Genomic DNA, 15,060 nt, shown 5'->3' on the forward strand with positions numbered 1-15,060 from the left:
TACTTTAACTGACAATTGCGCGGCCATGCAAAGCTGTACATAAATTAAATTTGTCATTATTCTCCCCATAAATAGAGCTTTCTTTCGGTGGTATTTTATCACCTCTGCGTTTATTTTTTGCGCTATAAAAAAAGACAATTTAGAAAATAAAAATATTTTTGACTTTTTGCTAAAAAACATATTCAATAAAAAAATTTTAATAATCTAATTTCTTCATAAATTTATGCCAAAATGTATTCTGCTACATGTCTTTGCTAAAAAAAAATACGTGTAAATTAGTTGGTTTATGTGAAAGTTATAGCGTCTACAAATGGCGGTATATATACTGGAATTTTAATTTAATTTTTTTTCATACTAGCAATGGCAGTGATCAGCGACTTATAGCGGGATTCTGACACTGGAGGGAACTTACTAACTGCCACTGACATTCCAATGACACTGATACAGTGATCAGTGGTAATAAAAAGCACTGACACTGTACTAATGACAACACTGGGCAGGAAGGGGTTAACATCTGGGGCGATCAAAGGGTTAACTGTGTGCCGTTTTACAAACTGTGCTGTGTGTGTTTTACTAGGGAGACAAGCTGCTTTTTATTTCTCTGCTGTGCAGAGAAATAGAAAGCAGCATGTCCTTGCTGGCAGGAGAGAGACTTGTCTTGTTTGCACTTATTGGGATTTTTTTTACCAAAAACATGCAGCAAAATACATTTTGGCCTAAATTTATGACTAACTTTGAGTTTACTATATATTTTTTATATGTAAGTTAGTGAGCGCAATCTGAAAAGCGACCAATGCACTAAAAGGAACCATAAAACCTTTCTAGTAGAATCATAAAACAAGGAGTGCAGCATTACATTAAATATTAAACCAAATGAACCTTTATCACAAAGGTATAAACAATAGAAATGAGTCCACTATAATATCATAATATGAATTCCTCAGTCCACAATGAGATTTCTGACACTGTAAGTAAAATCCGGTTTTCTGTTGTGGCGATATGAATAGATTGCCTACTCACTAGAAACACAATGTTATTGCGCATATCTGGATCACATGCATCCTGGGGTCCCGGATAGAAACAGCCTGGAGTTAGGATCCACTGGTGGTCCCTCAATGGTGTGTAAGAAGGATACCGGTCTGGTCTCAAAGTGCTTACTCCTCAGGTCTGCAGCAATGCCTGAAATACTGGGGCTGAGGTGTGGAGGCTCAGTGCCAGGTATGGAGAATAAAGGTGCTTATAATGTAGTAATATAAGTAATATAAAGAATGAATTTATTGTGTTAAAATAAGAGCAATGCCGTACATACATAAATGACTGCATATGGTAGTAAAAGGCTGCTGTGAGCAATAGTAAAAGCACCCGAAAAGCACTAACCAGTACAAATCAATGTAGGCCTCCAGACCTCTGATCCGGCGGCGTGACGTCTAGGCGTGCAAGGGCTCCTCCTAGACGCATTTCGTGTAAACACACGTCTGCAGTAGGGGTGATGCTGACGTCACGTCACTGGCGCGTTTCGTCACTTCCGACTTCTTCTCGAGGGAGAGGGTAATTGCCTTGAATCCCACTATTGTGTGGCACCACTGAATGTTTACTTCACTTGTGATGCAAGTTGATATAGTAACACAATTTCACATGCTGTGAGGTTTGCTGTGATTTCAAGAGGATAATAGTTTATAACCTCACTAGTGTGAGGAGTCACGGAGTGTTCACTTCATTTTGATGTGCTGATATTCACTTTTTGATGTGTTGGAATTCACAGAGTGCTGTGTGAATTTATTTATTTATATAGAGGTTGTTTTTTTTTTCTCACGTTAGTAGAGAAGCACTGTAATATTGGTTTTTACATGAATCGCGTATCACTGATTAAATATTTGAAGATTTTAATAGGTAATACACTATATTTAGTTTCAATTTTTTTTAGGTGATCTGGAGTGGCGAATTGAATCGGATATTTTATGCAATATTTAAAGATTTATTTTGGACATTACTATTGTTCGGACATTATTTGCAGTGAGGATTATTAGGGTGTTGGGATAAAAGGTATTTGAGAAAAGGATTATGGCATGCTAGAGATAGTTAGGCCTAGTTTACACTTGTGGCTGGGGGGATGCAATATCACAGCTCACCTGTCTGGTTTTACTGCATTCCTAACCACTTGCCTCCCGGGGCAATTTTTTTAAATTTTTGCACACACATGTTCAAATATGCATTTTAATGTAGAAATTAATGTAAACTCCCCAGAAATATATATTTTCTGACAGCAGGGACCCTGGAGAATAAAATGGTGGTAGTTGATATATTCCTATGTTACACGATATTTGCACAGCTATTTAACAAATGCGTTTTCAGGAAAAGATGCTTAAAGACACAAAAGCAGCCCTGTGCTTCTATCTGAGCGACTTGACACAATTAGTGTCTAGTAAGCGTACCCCTGAAGACGTGCATGCGCACGAAACGCGTTGGGTGGAGCCTTACATGCTGACGTCACACGGCCGGAGTTTAGAGCGGCGGCCTTTATGCATTTAACTCTTTGCTGTATCCACGTGGATTACTTTTAACTATTCACAATAAATACTACACTGTATTGCCATACCTTCAGCTCCTGTGGTGAGCTTTTCCCCCTAGGAGGATCCTTTGCTGGTTTTGCATAGCCCTGACCCTGGAGAAGTCCGGTCCCTATTTATGGCGTCCTGAGACCCCCCATAAGGATCAGCATTAATGCTATTATACAAGTAGGGTTCTGGTGAGTACACATTCATATAAAGTGGTGGATTCCCATGTTGGATCATGAGCACTCTTGAGCATCCCAGCTGGTATTGCTGCACCTTGTAGTTCCACAATCACCAGGCATTGATGTGACCTGTTGTGCCACGGACTATGTATAATCAGCATTATTGCTAAATAAGCACACATGTATCACTTGGCACTTCTGTGACCTGCAGTGCCACAGACTATCCACTATTTATATTCAGAATGTTAGAGTTTTTTATGAATCTATGTGATCTGAGACATTTTATTTGATTTATTTCACTGGAATATTGTATGAACACTTCTATTCACATAAGCACTTTATGATTTCTTTTGTCACTTATGCTTTAGCCCTGCACTTACATTTGAATTGATTACTATGGGTTTGTTACTTTGCCTTTTGTGCTAGCGTCTACCATATCATCTGCGCTCGCTTCATATCTTGTATTATATGTCTGCTTTTACTGCACTCCTAACCACTTGCCTCCCTGAGCAATTTTTTTTAATTTTTGCACACATGTTCACGTCTGCATTTTGTCGTAGAAAGTACTGTAATATATATATATATATATATTTTTTTTTTTTTTTTCTTACAGCAGAAACCCTGGAGAATAATATGGTGGTAGTTGCTATTTTTTTATGTCACAGCTATATATCAAATGCATTATCAGGAAAAGATGCTTAAAGACACAGAAGGAGCCATGTGCTTCCATCTGAGCGACTTGACACAATTTATTTATATACGGAATTGATCAAAGCTCAGGGTACGTGTGTGTGGAACATCTATGAAATATTTTCCATTTTATTTTCTTGATTTATGCATTCACTTGGTTTAGATCAGGGGGCTCCAAACTATGGCCCTCCAGGTGTTGCGGAACTGCAAGTCCCATGAGGTCTTGCAAGACTCTGATAGCCACAGGCAAAACTCCCAGAGGCAGAAGCATGATGGGACTTGTAGTACTTCAACAGCTGGAGGGCCATAGTTTAGAGACCTCTGGTTTAGATCAATCATTTTGTAGGACTGTATATGAATGCAATTAGTACAATATAAGGCCACTTGCAGTGCATCCCTCCCAGTATTTTAGTGCTTCTGGGAAGGACAAGACAAGCCACTACTCTTTAGCAGACGTGCGGAGGTTCCATTAATTGTCAATGGCACCCTCAAGCATCTTCCAGCACAATGCAGTGCGTTTCTAAAAAAAGGTCAAGGACTTTTCCTCCATGTTTCTCTTGCATAGGGCGCCTATTCAATCAAATGGGCTGCGCTACACACAATGCTTGGGAGAAACATGTACACTTGTTTGCACCTGTAGACCTAGTGTCAGGCACTGGGCTGGATGCCTCCTGTGCCAAAATCTGTCCCCATTCTAAACCCATTTCCGGGGACACTCTGCTGCTGATCTCATGTCTTCTGGCTCTTCTGTCTGCACACACAATGCTGCTTCAGGTGACAGAGGATGAGACTGGGATCAGACCAGCACTACAAACAACATGGATCTATATATGAAGCACACTCCCAGGAAATATCCCTTTACAGGGAAGTCTTTATTGTCTACTCTTCTCCAATGATCAATCACAGTGCAGCACCAATCCCCGCTCCACTGCCGACTACAAGAGACACATCTCACTGAACTCTACAGAGGGCTCTCACGTGACGTCATCCGGCCATGTGATGGGCTGTCAGAAGTAGAGCCGCTGTATTGGCGGAAGTAGAGCCGCGTTTCCTGATAGGTCATCCCGTTCAAATCAGTGTGGCGGGAAGTCAGGACGCCTACCGGAACATAAACAATGAGAAGGAGAAAGCAGGAGAGAGGGGGCTGCTTGTCACTGTGATCGGGAGTCCCGGTCTGTGTGTGCCCTGCTGGAAGGTGAGGAGGAGCTGGAGGGGGGCCGTCATTCACTGATTTATATTCAGAAAGGACACACATATATATGTATAGTACTGACATCCTGAGGATTTGTCTGCGTCCACATTGTAATCATGATTGTGTACACCCTGCTGACCAACCTGCCACCTGGGGGCTGTGTGTGGCCCTTTGACACTTTCTGTGTGGCCCTCCATGCCCCTGCAGACACTGATCTGTGTTTCCCTATTACCCTGTTATAATTGTGGTTTCTAGCAGCCTCAGGTATTATGTATCTAGTCCATGACTGCCTCCTGAATCATTTCCCCACTCTCCAGAAACATCTATTACATGTCCAGTATCTGGCAATCCCCTGCGGCACGCCCTCCCTCCCCCCTGATCATCTTTGCACATCAAAAGACTATATTGACCACTTGCCCTCCAGAGGATTTACCCCCCCCCCCTCCTGACTAGGCCATTTTTTTGCGTTACGGCGCTGCATTATTTTAACTAACAATTGCACGGTCATGCAACGCTGCACCCAAATTAAACTTATGTCCTTTTTTTTTTCCCCCCATGAATTGAGCTTTCTTTCAGTGGTATTTGATCACCTCTGCATTTTTTATTTTTTTGCACTATAAACTAAAAAAAGACTGACAATTTTGAGAAAAAAAACTATATTTTTTACTTTTTGCTATTAAACCTGTCCAATAAAAAAAATTTCATAATAAATTTAGGCCAAAATGTGTTCTGCTACATGTCTGCTAAAAAAAATCATGATACGTGTAAATTAATTGGTTTACGTGAAAGTTATAGTGTTTACAAATGGTGGTATATATACTGGGATTTTTATTTCTATTTTTTTTTTTTTACTAGTAATGGCGGCAATCAGCGACTTATAGCGGGACTGTGGCGGGCATTCTGACACTGGGGGGGGAACTGACTTGGTGTCACTGACATCCCCAGTGACACCAATACAGTGATCAGTGCTAATAGAAAGCACTGACACTGCACTAATGGCACTGGGCAGGAAGGGGTTAACATCTGGGGCGATCAAAGGGTTAACGGTGTGCTGTTTTACATTTATGTGCTATGTGTGCTATGCAGAGCCATACAAAGCATTATACAGGAGCTGACAGGGGAGAGAACTGTATTGTCTACATACCGTTCTCTCCCCCGTCGGTAATACTCGGCAATCACAGGGTGCAGGCAAGTAATCACGGCCGGGACCCAGTGGTGAACATCCTAGGGCACTTGGGTGCACCCCCTACCTCAAACTGCAAAATCACGTTTGTTTGTGTGTGTATATATATATATATATATATATATATATATATATATATGTGTGTATATGTATGTGTATGTGTGATTTTGCACACCAGTGCTGCCTTGTAGCAGTAAATTAACAGGAGGCGGTTAATTTAAATATGTCAATTATTTGTTCACATAATTATGATGATGGTGTATTTTTAGAGCGCATATTGCATGAATTTATTAATATGTATATTTTGAGATATTTGCACATCTATTGGGCAGTGCTTTGTTGCTGTAACATTTAACCTAAAGGCCAGTACCTTCATAGAAGCAGCAGCTCTATTTCTTTGTATGTTTTTTAGCACATTTTTTTGTAGCTATGCACCAAAATTTGGCCACCAAAACATATTGGCCAAAAATAGCCCTATCGGCAAACAAATTTAGCCGATGCAGGTGCCGATACAGGAGACTGTGTACTGCAGATGTGAAGGGGGGGGGGGGTTCGGCTGAGAAAGACAGAAAAGGAGCAGTGTATACAGTGACTGGCTGTCATTATATATCCGTGCCAGTTTTTAAATGTAATTGACAGCTTTTTTTTTTTCTGTTCACTATAGCTCACAGAATTAGCTGTCACTTGCCCCCAGCTAAAAGAAACCGTTTCCTTTTAGTTTATTTCTCGAGATAAAAGAAACAGTTTCTTTTAGATCCGGGGAAAGTGACAGCTAATTCTGTGAGCTATAGTGAAGAAAAAAAAAAAAAGCCGGTAATTGCATTTAAAAATCGGCACAGACTTATAGTGACAGGCAGTGAAGGAGTCTCTCTGTATACACTGCTCCTCTCCTCTCCTGCCCCCACCTCCTCCCCCTACAAAGAGGACTTGTCACTCATATGCTATCACACAGGGGACTATTGGTCCCCTATGTGATGGCATATCCTATTAAGGTGCATTTAACCCCTTGGCACCGGCACCTCCCAGCCCTTTAAGGGTTCCAGGAGGCAGGGTGGGGTTTTAGGGTCATGTGACCACTGTGATTTGCTGTCACGGCAGTCACATGATTGGGAAAGGTCCCGATAGAGGAGATCAGGATCTTTCCGTGAATACTGAACGTGTGTGCTGGGAGCGTGAAGGGTGCGTGTTTTCAGCACATATTTTTTTGTAATAGAATGCAATTGTGCGGCCACTCGGCATCTTTACTCAGACGCCGGACGTTTGCGTTCAGTCGGCGCTAAGAGGTTAAATTGCAAGCAAAGCAGGTCAAACAGCCTATTCTGGCCAAACATTGCATTTACTTTAGGTTTTAATAACATAACGCAGAATATGACAGGAATGTCAGTTGACATAAGCCCTTACACTAGCAAGCAATGCAACTGTACTGGTTCTGTTCTCACCTACAGTATGTGTTGCAGTAAATCGTGTGTACTGTGATGTGTTGTGGTACTATTCATTCATTTCGTATGGCACTTCAATGCCTTCATACAGCACACCAAAACATGCATTGTGATGCTCTAGGTCAGAATAAATGGGGCATGTCTGGTGTTGTGGTATATTGCCAGTACATTCTAATTACTGCTCTGCCTTTACACAACAAGTGTTAGTGTTCATTTTTTAACTCAATGCAGTGAGTGGGCCCCTTGGTTTGACTTATTCATTGCAATGCTGCTCAGGTGCTACCGTACAACGTATATTCTATTTATTATCTGCTCTTTCTCAGCGCGTGGCTGCATTGGGTTTTCATCAGAATTTGTGATGTGATACCCATCTAGAATTATGCCCTGAAACATGGCGCTGCATGTCATCCATTAACCACTTCCCGAACGCCCTATAGCAGAAATACTGCTACAGGGCGGCACTGGTGCGCAAAATCACGTGTGTGTAGATATATGTGAGTTCGCATTTCCGGGTAGGGGATGTGCGCACCCTACCCGCGCTGCCATTTGCAGCCGGGGTTGTCAATCACCGGGTCCCGACCGGTGATTACTCACCGGCGCCCGGTGATTGCTGAGGATCTACGATGAGGTGGAGAACTGTTTGTAAACAAAACAGTTTTCCTCCCTGTCAGCTCATGCACACTGTTTTGCATGGCTGTGCACAGCACAGCCTTACAAAGTGGTGTGCTTAGAGTGAAGCACAAACACACAGCCCCCATAGTATAAAACACCCAGCACACAGTTAACCCTTTGATTGCCCCTCATGTTAACCCCTTCCTGCCCAGTGCCATAAGTACAGTGTCAGTGAGGTTTTTTTTTTTTTAGCACAGGTCACTGTATTGGTGTCACTGGGGATGTCATTGGCACCAAGTCAGTTCCCCCCCAGTGTGAGAATGCCTGCCACAGTCCTGCTATAAGTCGCTGATCGCCTACATTACTAGTAAAAAAAAATTCCAGTCTATAAACCGTCATTTGTAAATGCTATAACTTTCACATAAAACAATTAATTTACTCGTATTGGGATTTTTTTTTTAAGCAAAGTCATGAAGCAGAATACATTTTTTTACTGGACATGTTTAATAGCAAAAAGTCAAAAATATTGTTTTTTTTTTCTCAAAATTGTTGGTTTTTATTTTTTGTGCTATAAAAAAAAAGAATGCACAGGCAATCAGATACCACCGAAAGAAAGTTCAATTCATGGGGAAAAAATTTACATAAATTTAATTTGGGTGCAGCATTACATGACCGTGCAATTGTTAGTTAAAATAACGCAGCGCCCCTGAAGAGGGGTAAATCTTCTGGAGGGCAAGTGGTTAATGCTAGTGCTGCCTTAGTTCTTTTGTTGTCATGAATTTAGTATCTGTTTACATAAAACGCTTCCTTTTTGTTTCCAGTTGGCTGAGTGACTCATCAGGATGGGTGTCCATGAATTGTGGCCAGTTCTGGAGCCAGTGAAGAAACATGTCCCCCTCCAGAGCCTTAGTGGGAAGACTCTTGCAGTGGACTTGAGTATTTGGGTCTGTGAAGCTCAGTCTGTAAAGCAGATGATTGGAGTTGTTGCCAAACCTCATCTCAGGTAACAATGGCTTATTTATCTGCCCATCTGTCAAGGTATTTAAGTGTTTTCTGTGATCAGCAGGCTAGGAAGCCCAGTCAGTGACTTGAGCTGTTTCTCGAAGACCTAGGCCAGTAAATTCCCACTTTCATGTTCTGGATCTGCTTCAGCGCCCCTCTCCAGGCTGCATATACTTTCTGTTGTCTCTAGGATATACAGTAAAAGTGCATTTTTCATCTTCTCCTTTTTAAGACATTTATTGAACAATTTCACAGTTATTGAAACTAGTCCGCTTGTCCTAACAGATGAATCTAGAGACCCTCACATGACAGCCACAGCCCTCTCCACCTTTTACTCCATCCAAGCCAGAATCTTCTTCGGTGCTGGCAGAGTCTGCATAGTGAGCCTTTAACCACCTGCCCTCCAAAGGACTTACCCCCCCCGACCAGGCTTTTTTTTTCAATATGACAGCATTATTTTGACTGACAATTGCCTGGTCATGCAGCGCTGTACATAAATGAAATTTATGTCAATGTTTTTCCCACAAATAGAGCTTTCTTTAGGTGGTATTTGATCATCTGTGCGTTTTTTACTTTTGGTGCTATAAACAAAAGAAAATGTTCCATTTTGAAAAAAAAGTTATATTTTTGACTTGCAAAACTTATCCAATAAAAAAAAATGGAAAAATCCAATTTCTTCATAAATTTAAGCGAAGATGTGTTCTGCTGCATTATTTGGTTTGCATGAAAGTTATACCATCTACAAATGGCGGTATATATACTGAAATATTTATTTATTATACTAGTAATGGCAGTGATCAGCAACTTATAGTGGGACTGCAGCAGGCATTCTGACATTGGGTGGGAACTGATTAATGGCCACTGACATCTCCAGTGACACTAATACAGTGATCAGTGCTAATAAAAAGCATTGACACTGTACTAATGACACTGGGCAGGAAGGGGTTAACATCTGGGGCCATCAAAGGGTTAACGTTGTGTTGTGCTTACACTGTGTGCTGTTTTACTAGGCAAACAGCTTTTTTTAGCGCTGATCACAGAGTGCCAGCCGGGACCTGGTGATTGACAACCGCTGCAACCAATGGTAGGGCGGTGCGCAACCCCCCTACCCGGAAATGAAAAATCATGTATATTTATGTGATTTTGCACAGTGTGGCTGCCTTGTAGCAGTCCATCTGCTATAGGGCGGAAGGTAAGTGGTAAAGTGGTTGCAAACACTTACAAATACCCATTGAAGTGACTGCCCTCAGGTGATACATAGATATGAAACAAATTCTCCTACATTAGTTGTACCTGTTTATCTGCAGTTTTCTTTTCTCTACATCCATTCAAAGTGCTGAATTTTAAAGCTTGCCTGACAGTTCAGAAAAAAGGAGGCAGAGAGGAGAAACTATACTCTGCGTAGCTCAGTGAGGAGAGTTCTGAGAGCAAATTGGAGGGAAAAAGCCCACCCCACCCCCCAATTCCACTCCACTTCACACAGCTCATAGGAACAGAGCCGAGGCTGTCAATCTGATAAGGGTCCCTCCCCTGTCACCCTTTTTCTCTTGTTGTCAGGAAAACTTGTCAGAAATGATTCATGCTGATAGCCGAGAAAAGAGGCAGCAGACAGAAATTACACTCGGTGCTCTAAATTGAGACAAGTACACACTATAGAGGGATATCCATTGTTCATGTTTTAATGCCTGAGGTTTACAACCACTTTAAAGAACAAAATGGGGCCTTACTCTGAGCACTTCTACTTTTTTTTTTTTTTTAGTTTTTGGTGGAGTGGGAAGGGGTTAGAATCTCTGTTCAATTTGTATAGCTGTCTGTGTTGGGAAAATTCCTTTTCTCTGTTTGTCCTGATGACCATTAGCCAGTACACTGGGGTAGAAAGTGATGAAAAATCCAGAATAGGTCACTAGAATAATCTCACAAAACAGCACCTGTTCTTGTGGCAATTGTCTAAGATTGGATTTCCTCTCACTTCCTGCTGTGTCTCTAGGATGGTGTTTCTCAACCTGTTTGCCTCAGAGGAACTCTTGGCAAAAAGTTTGAGATCTCAGGGAACTGTACAAACAAATGGCAATCACCCAACCTATAAGCAGCTTTTGCAGCAAGGAGGACATAGAAGAGCAACACATGCCAAAAACAAACAAGAATTACCAGCCAGCCTGCAACAAAACTGAAATGTCTAACAGTTCATGTTAAAACCAAGGGTTTAGTTGCACACATTTGCAGATATATGTGTCAGCTGCAGTGGCCATCTCAAGGCACCTAAGGGTACTGCAGTCCTAACTAATTTTGAGAGTCTCCCAAGTTGGAGTACATATATTAATGGATAGATTAAAGGCAGCTGTGGGAATGTTTGTTAATGTAATGCTTACTGTTGTCATGGGTGAAAACTTCAAAATGAATCATTATATTAAAGCCGAGCTCCACCCAAAATGGGAAGCTCCACCTGTCTGCCTCCTCCTTGTCTATGGCGAACTGACCCAGAAGTTCGACATTTCCCCCTCCTCCCCCCCCCCCCCCCCTTTCCCTGCAGCCTTCTGGGGCACTTCACAGCATGCGCAGTAGGAAACCGGCTGTGAAGCCACAGGGCTTCAATGCCGGTTTCCCTTAGTCAAGATGGCAGCGCCAGCACCCAATAACCTATTGAAGAATCGGATTGGGTGGAGACCCCACTGGATGCCTGGACTGGTAAGTGCCCTAATACTAGAAGTCCGCAGCTACAGTATTTGTAGCCGCTAACTTTTATTTTCTGTTTTTTTTTTTTTTTTTGTTTTTTTTTTGTGGGTGCCGGAACTCGTATTTAACTGTGGTACCACTTATGTGGTGTTTCTTATCTACTGCACAACATGCTATTTTCAGAACATGGTCTGAAGGTAAGGATTCCTTACCCACATATCCCTTAAAGGGGATCTCTGGCACCCCGGATCCATCTTCACCATACGACGGCGCTTCATCTTTACTATCTCCAGTTCCAGTCCATATTCTGACCAGAGAGAGGGGGGATCTTCAGGATATTTACACACCGCGTATTTCTAATACACCTCTGGTTAGTGCGCATTTATACCATATGCACTGGGAACGCAGGGAGCACCATCACAGGACTTTATTTTGCTTGCAATTATTGATCATTTATTATCTTTACTGGTACTTTTCATTTGACTATTAGCGCTGCATTTTATATTTTATGCTATTCTCACAAGGTTTTATGTGGTTTTGTTGAATGTTCAGCTGCTTGTATTTTTAGAGCGCTCACTGTAGCATTTTATTATTATGATTTTGAATGTTTGCCCACTCACAAAGAAATGATCAGTCTAAAAATCGAATGGTAGGTGTATTGTAACAGAGACAGAATAGCAACAAAAAATTCAAAAGAAATGCATGACTAACAAATTATGCACTGATTTGCATGTTCATGAGGGAAATAAGTATTTGAACGGGTACTCGAATTTGACAGGTACCCACTTCCACTGTGAATGCCTAGGCGATCGGAAACGGAAGCTGTCCTCCTACCCTCCCTTCACGAAGTCTTGTGGGACACGTGACAGGTGTCAGAAGACTACGGGGCCATTCAGGAAGTGCAGCGCTACTCGCGCATGCGCAGTGGGCATGCGCTGTCACAGCCTGGTGTCCACACTGAAGATGCTGGCACCTGGAATACAGGACAGTCGGTGAAATGGGCTGCGGCGGGGGCAACGCCGGATCGTGGGACTGGTGAGTGGCTGTTAAAAGGCAGCAGCTACAGTTTTTGTAGCTGCTGGCTTTTATTTTTTTTTACAGAGTGAGTGGACCTCCAATTTAAGGAGACAGAGAGGTAAAGGACAAAATATTTAGCCATACCCTATTCCAAAGCTTAAAGCAGAACTCCAGCCAGAAAAAATTAGCACATTAACTCTTTTGCTGCCAAGGATGCATCCTACACTTCATTGCATTAAAGGATAAAAACAAGCATGTTTAAAATTCACCTGCAGGCTCAGCTCTTCAACTCTTGATGTGCCAGAAATTTACTGTGCTCCTGCCTATTTGGCACAACGGCACAGCTCTAAATTCTTCAGCATAATGGTGTCAGCCCTGCCTTCTTTTGATGGATTATAAAGAACACCAATCTCTCCTCATCTTCCCCCACCTCATTTTATAGCCCATCCTTCTACACAGACAGAAAACTCAGCTCACAAGATTTCTGGCAGAATAAACAGGTATTTATCCTTTTGAAAAATGGATATAACAAAACTCTTTCAATGGCATGTTTAGCAGACCAAAAGTGAGCAACAAAAATGAGATCAGTATTTGAGTTTATATACACTTTAAAGTCCCTGTTTCTATAAAATATTTTGTTTGGACCAAGCTGTTCCAAACAGACTGTTACCTTCACTACAAGATGCACACCAGGTACATACAGCATACAAGTTGGGGACTTTCCATACCATTTCTGGATTAAAATTGAGTCGGGGAGAGGGCGCATGCGCGGCCGGCTCTGATGGACGCGGCTTAAGATCCGCTCCGTCCACCCGCCAGCTGAAAACCGGCACTCACCGGCCCCGGGGGAAATAAGTCACCCCACGTCACTGCCGACACCTGCCCGCACCTCAGCAGCCATGCCCCGCAGGCGCAGAGCCCCGGATCACCCCGGGAAACTTACTAAATTCTTCCCTGCTCTGGGAAGCCAAGATGGCGGCCGCAACAGCACAGTGGAGGGAGATGGCAGGCATGAGGAGGAGGACTACAGAGCCCAGCACAGGGACCCGAGGCTCCAGGCATCGCTGTATCCAGGGGACCCTGGTGAGTTATCACCCCCCCTGTCCCCCACTACCAGCAGCCCTGCCAAATCCAGACCTCGTCTGGACCATGACCCGGACCCTCCATATCAAGCCATAACTCTCCTGCCTCCACTCCCTAATGCAGACCTCCCTGACATAGCCGCATTTCCTGCAGCCGATCAACCGCTCACAGAGGTGACGATGAAACACATGCTGACGTCCCTGCGCCAATCCCTGCTAAATGACGTATTCACATCCTTAAACCAAATATCTAATGTAGTACAACACCAAGAACGCAGAATAAACCATATTGAAAACAGCTTGGGTGACATAATAACAGCACACAATGATTTGATTGACGCGCACGCGGATTATGCGTCCGACATCGAACAAATCAACCTAAAACTGGCCGACTTAGAGGACCGCTCGCGACGCAATAACATCAAAATTAGAGGGTTCCCTGAATCTGTAACGAATGAGAATCTGCTTCCCTACATACAACAATACGTTAAAATACTTCTCCCAGCACTTCCGGACATAGAGCTTGCGCAATACGTTAAAATACTTCTCCCAGCACTTCCGGACATAGAGCTTGCGACTGACCGGGCCCACCGCTTGCCCAAACCAACATTTTTGTCAGCTTCAATCCCAAGAGATGTACTAATTAGAGTACACTTTTACCACGTAAAGGAAAAAATTATGACGGCGGTCAGAAACATGCCACCTCTCCCGCCATCGCACGCAAATCTCCGCCTCTATGCGGACCTTTCCAAAGCTACGCTCCTCAATAGGAAGAAAATGATTTCCATCACAAAGGCCCTCAGAAATCATGGTATAGCCTACCAATGGGGCTTTCCAACTAAACTAATAGTGCGACGACAAGGCAGAATATTTACCGTTAAGAACCTGGAAGCAAACATTGATCTGCTTAAAACCTGGAACATCATCCCTGCAGATACACAAGACACTACTCCTAACTCAGCCCAACATATGGAAGCAACATGAGCGGTTTCATGAAGCATTCCAGGTGCAGACATATGTCCTGCCCCCCTAGGGACCTATTCTAAATGTCCAAATGTCTGGCGATCGGCCCTTATTTGAAGATGTTTGTTCTACATGTTTTTTGTTGGCATGACCCTCCCCGGGGTCAAAGCCCATCAATACCCCTCAGTTCTAAAGTAGCGAAGTTGGCTACTCGGCCTACCTGCTTTTTCTGCGGGAATGTTTTTACTACCCTGTTTGTCTCCACCCCCCTTCTTCTAAGGCACTATCGAACACTCCTCATTACTTCTACTCGTGCATTCCTACAGTCCACATGGCACAATAACCCTACAACCTCCATCCGAGCCACACTGGTACCACAAGAACACAACCATTCCCTATTTCTAGGAGATTACCGAGTCTTGTCTCTCTTAAACAGCAACCCGACACTGTACTATCAACGAATATTTCATTAC

General features: G+C 42.9%; 1 protein-coding gene across 1 annotated transcript in view; it reads left to right on the top strand.

The window, feature by feature from the left end:
- The first annotated feature begins 4,341 nt into the window (after positions 1-4,341).
- Positions 4,342-15,060, top strand: part of GEN1 (GEN1 structure-specific endonuclease) — a 75,585-nt gene continuing 64,866 nt past the window's right edge. The window contains exons 1-2 of the mRNA XM_089671097.1: positions 4,342-4,619; positions 8,672-8,853. Of these exons, the coding sequence (XP_089527223.1) occupies positions 8,693-8,853 (161 nt within the window). The 5' untranslated portion in view covers positions 4,342-4,619; positions 8,672-8,692. The remainder of the gene's footprint in view (positions 4,620-8,671; positions 8,854-15,060) is intronic.

The sequence above is a fragment of the Staurois parvus genome, unplaced genomic scaffold (assembly GCF_062004578.1).
Source record: "Staurois parvus isolate SC_StPar_1 unplaced genomic scaffold, SC_StPar_1.0 ptg000098l, whole genome shotgun sequence".
Classification (NCBI taxonomy): Eukaryota; Metazoa; Chordata; class Amphibia; order Anura; family Ranidae; genus Staurois; species Staurois parvus.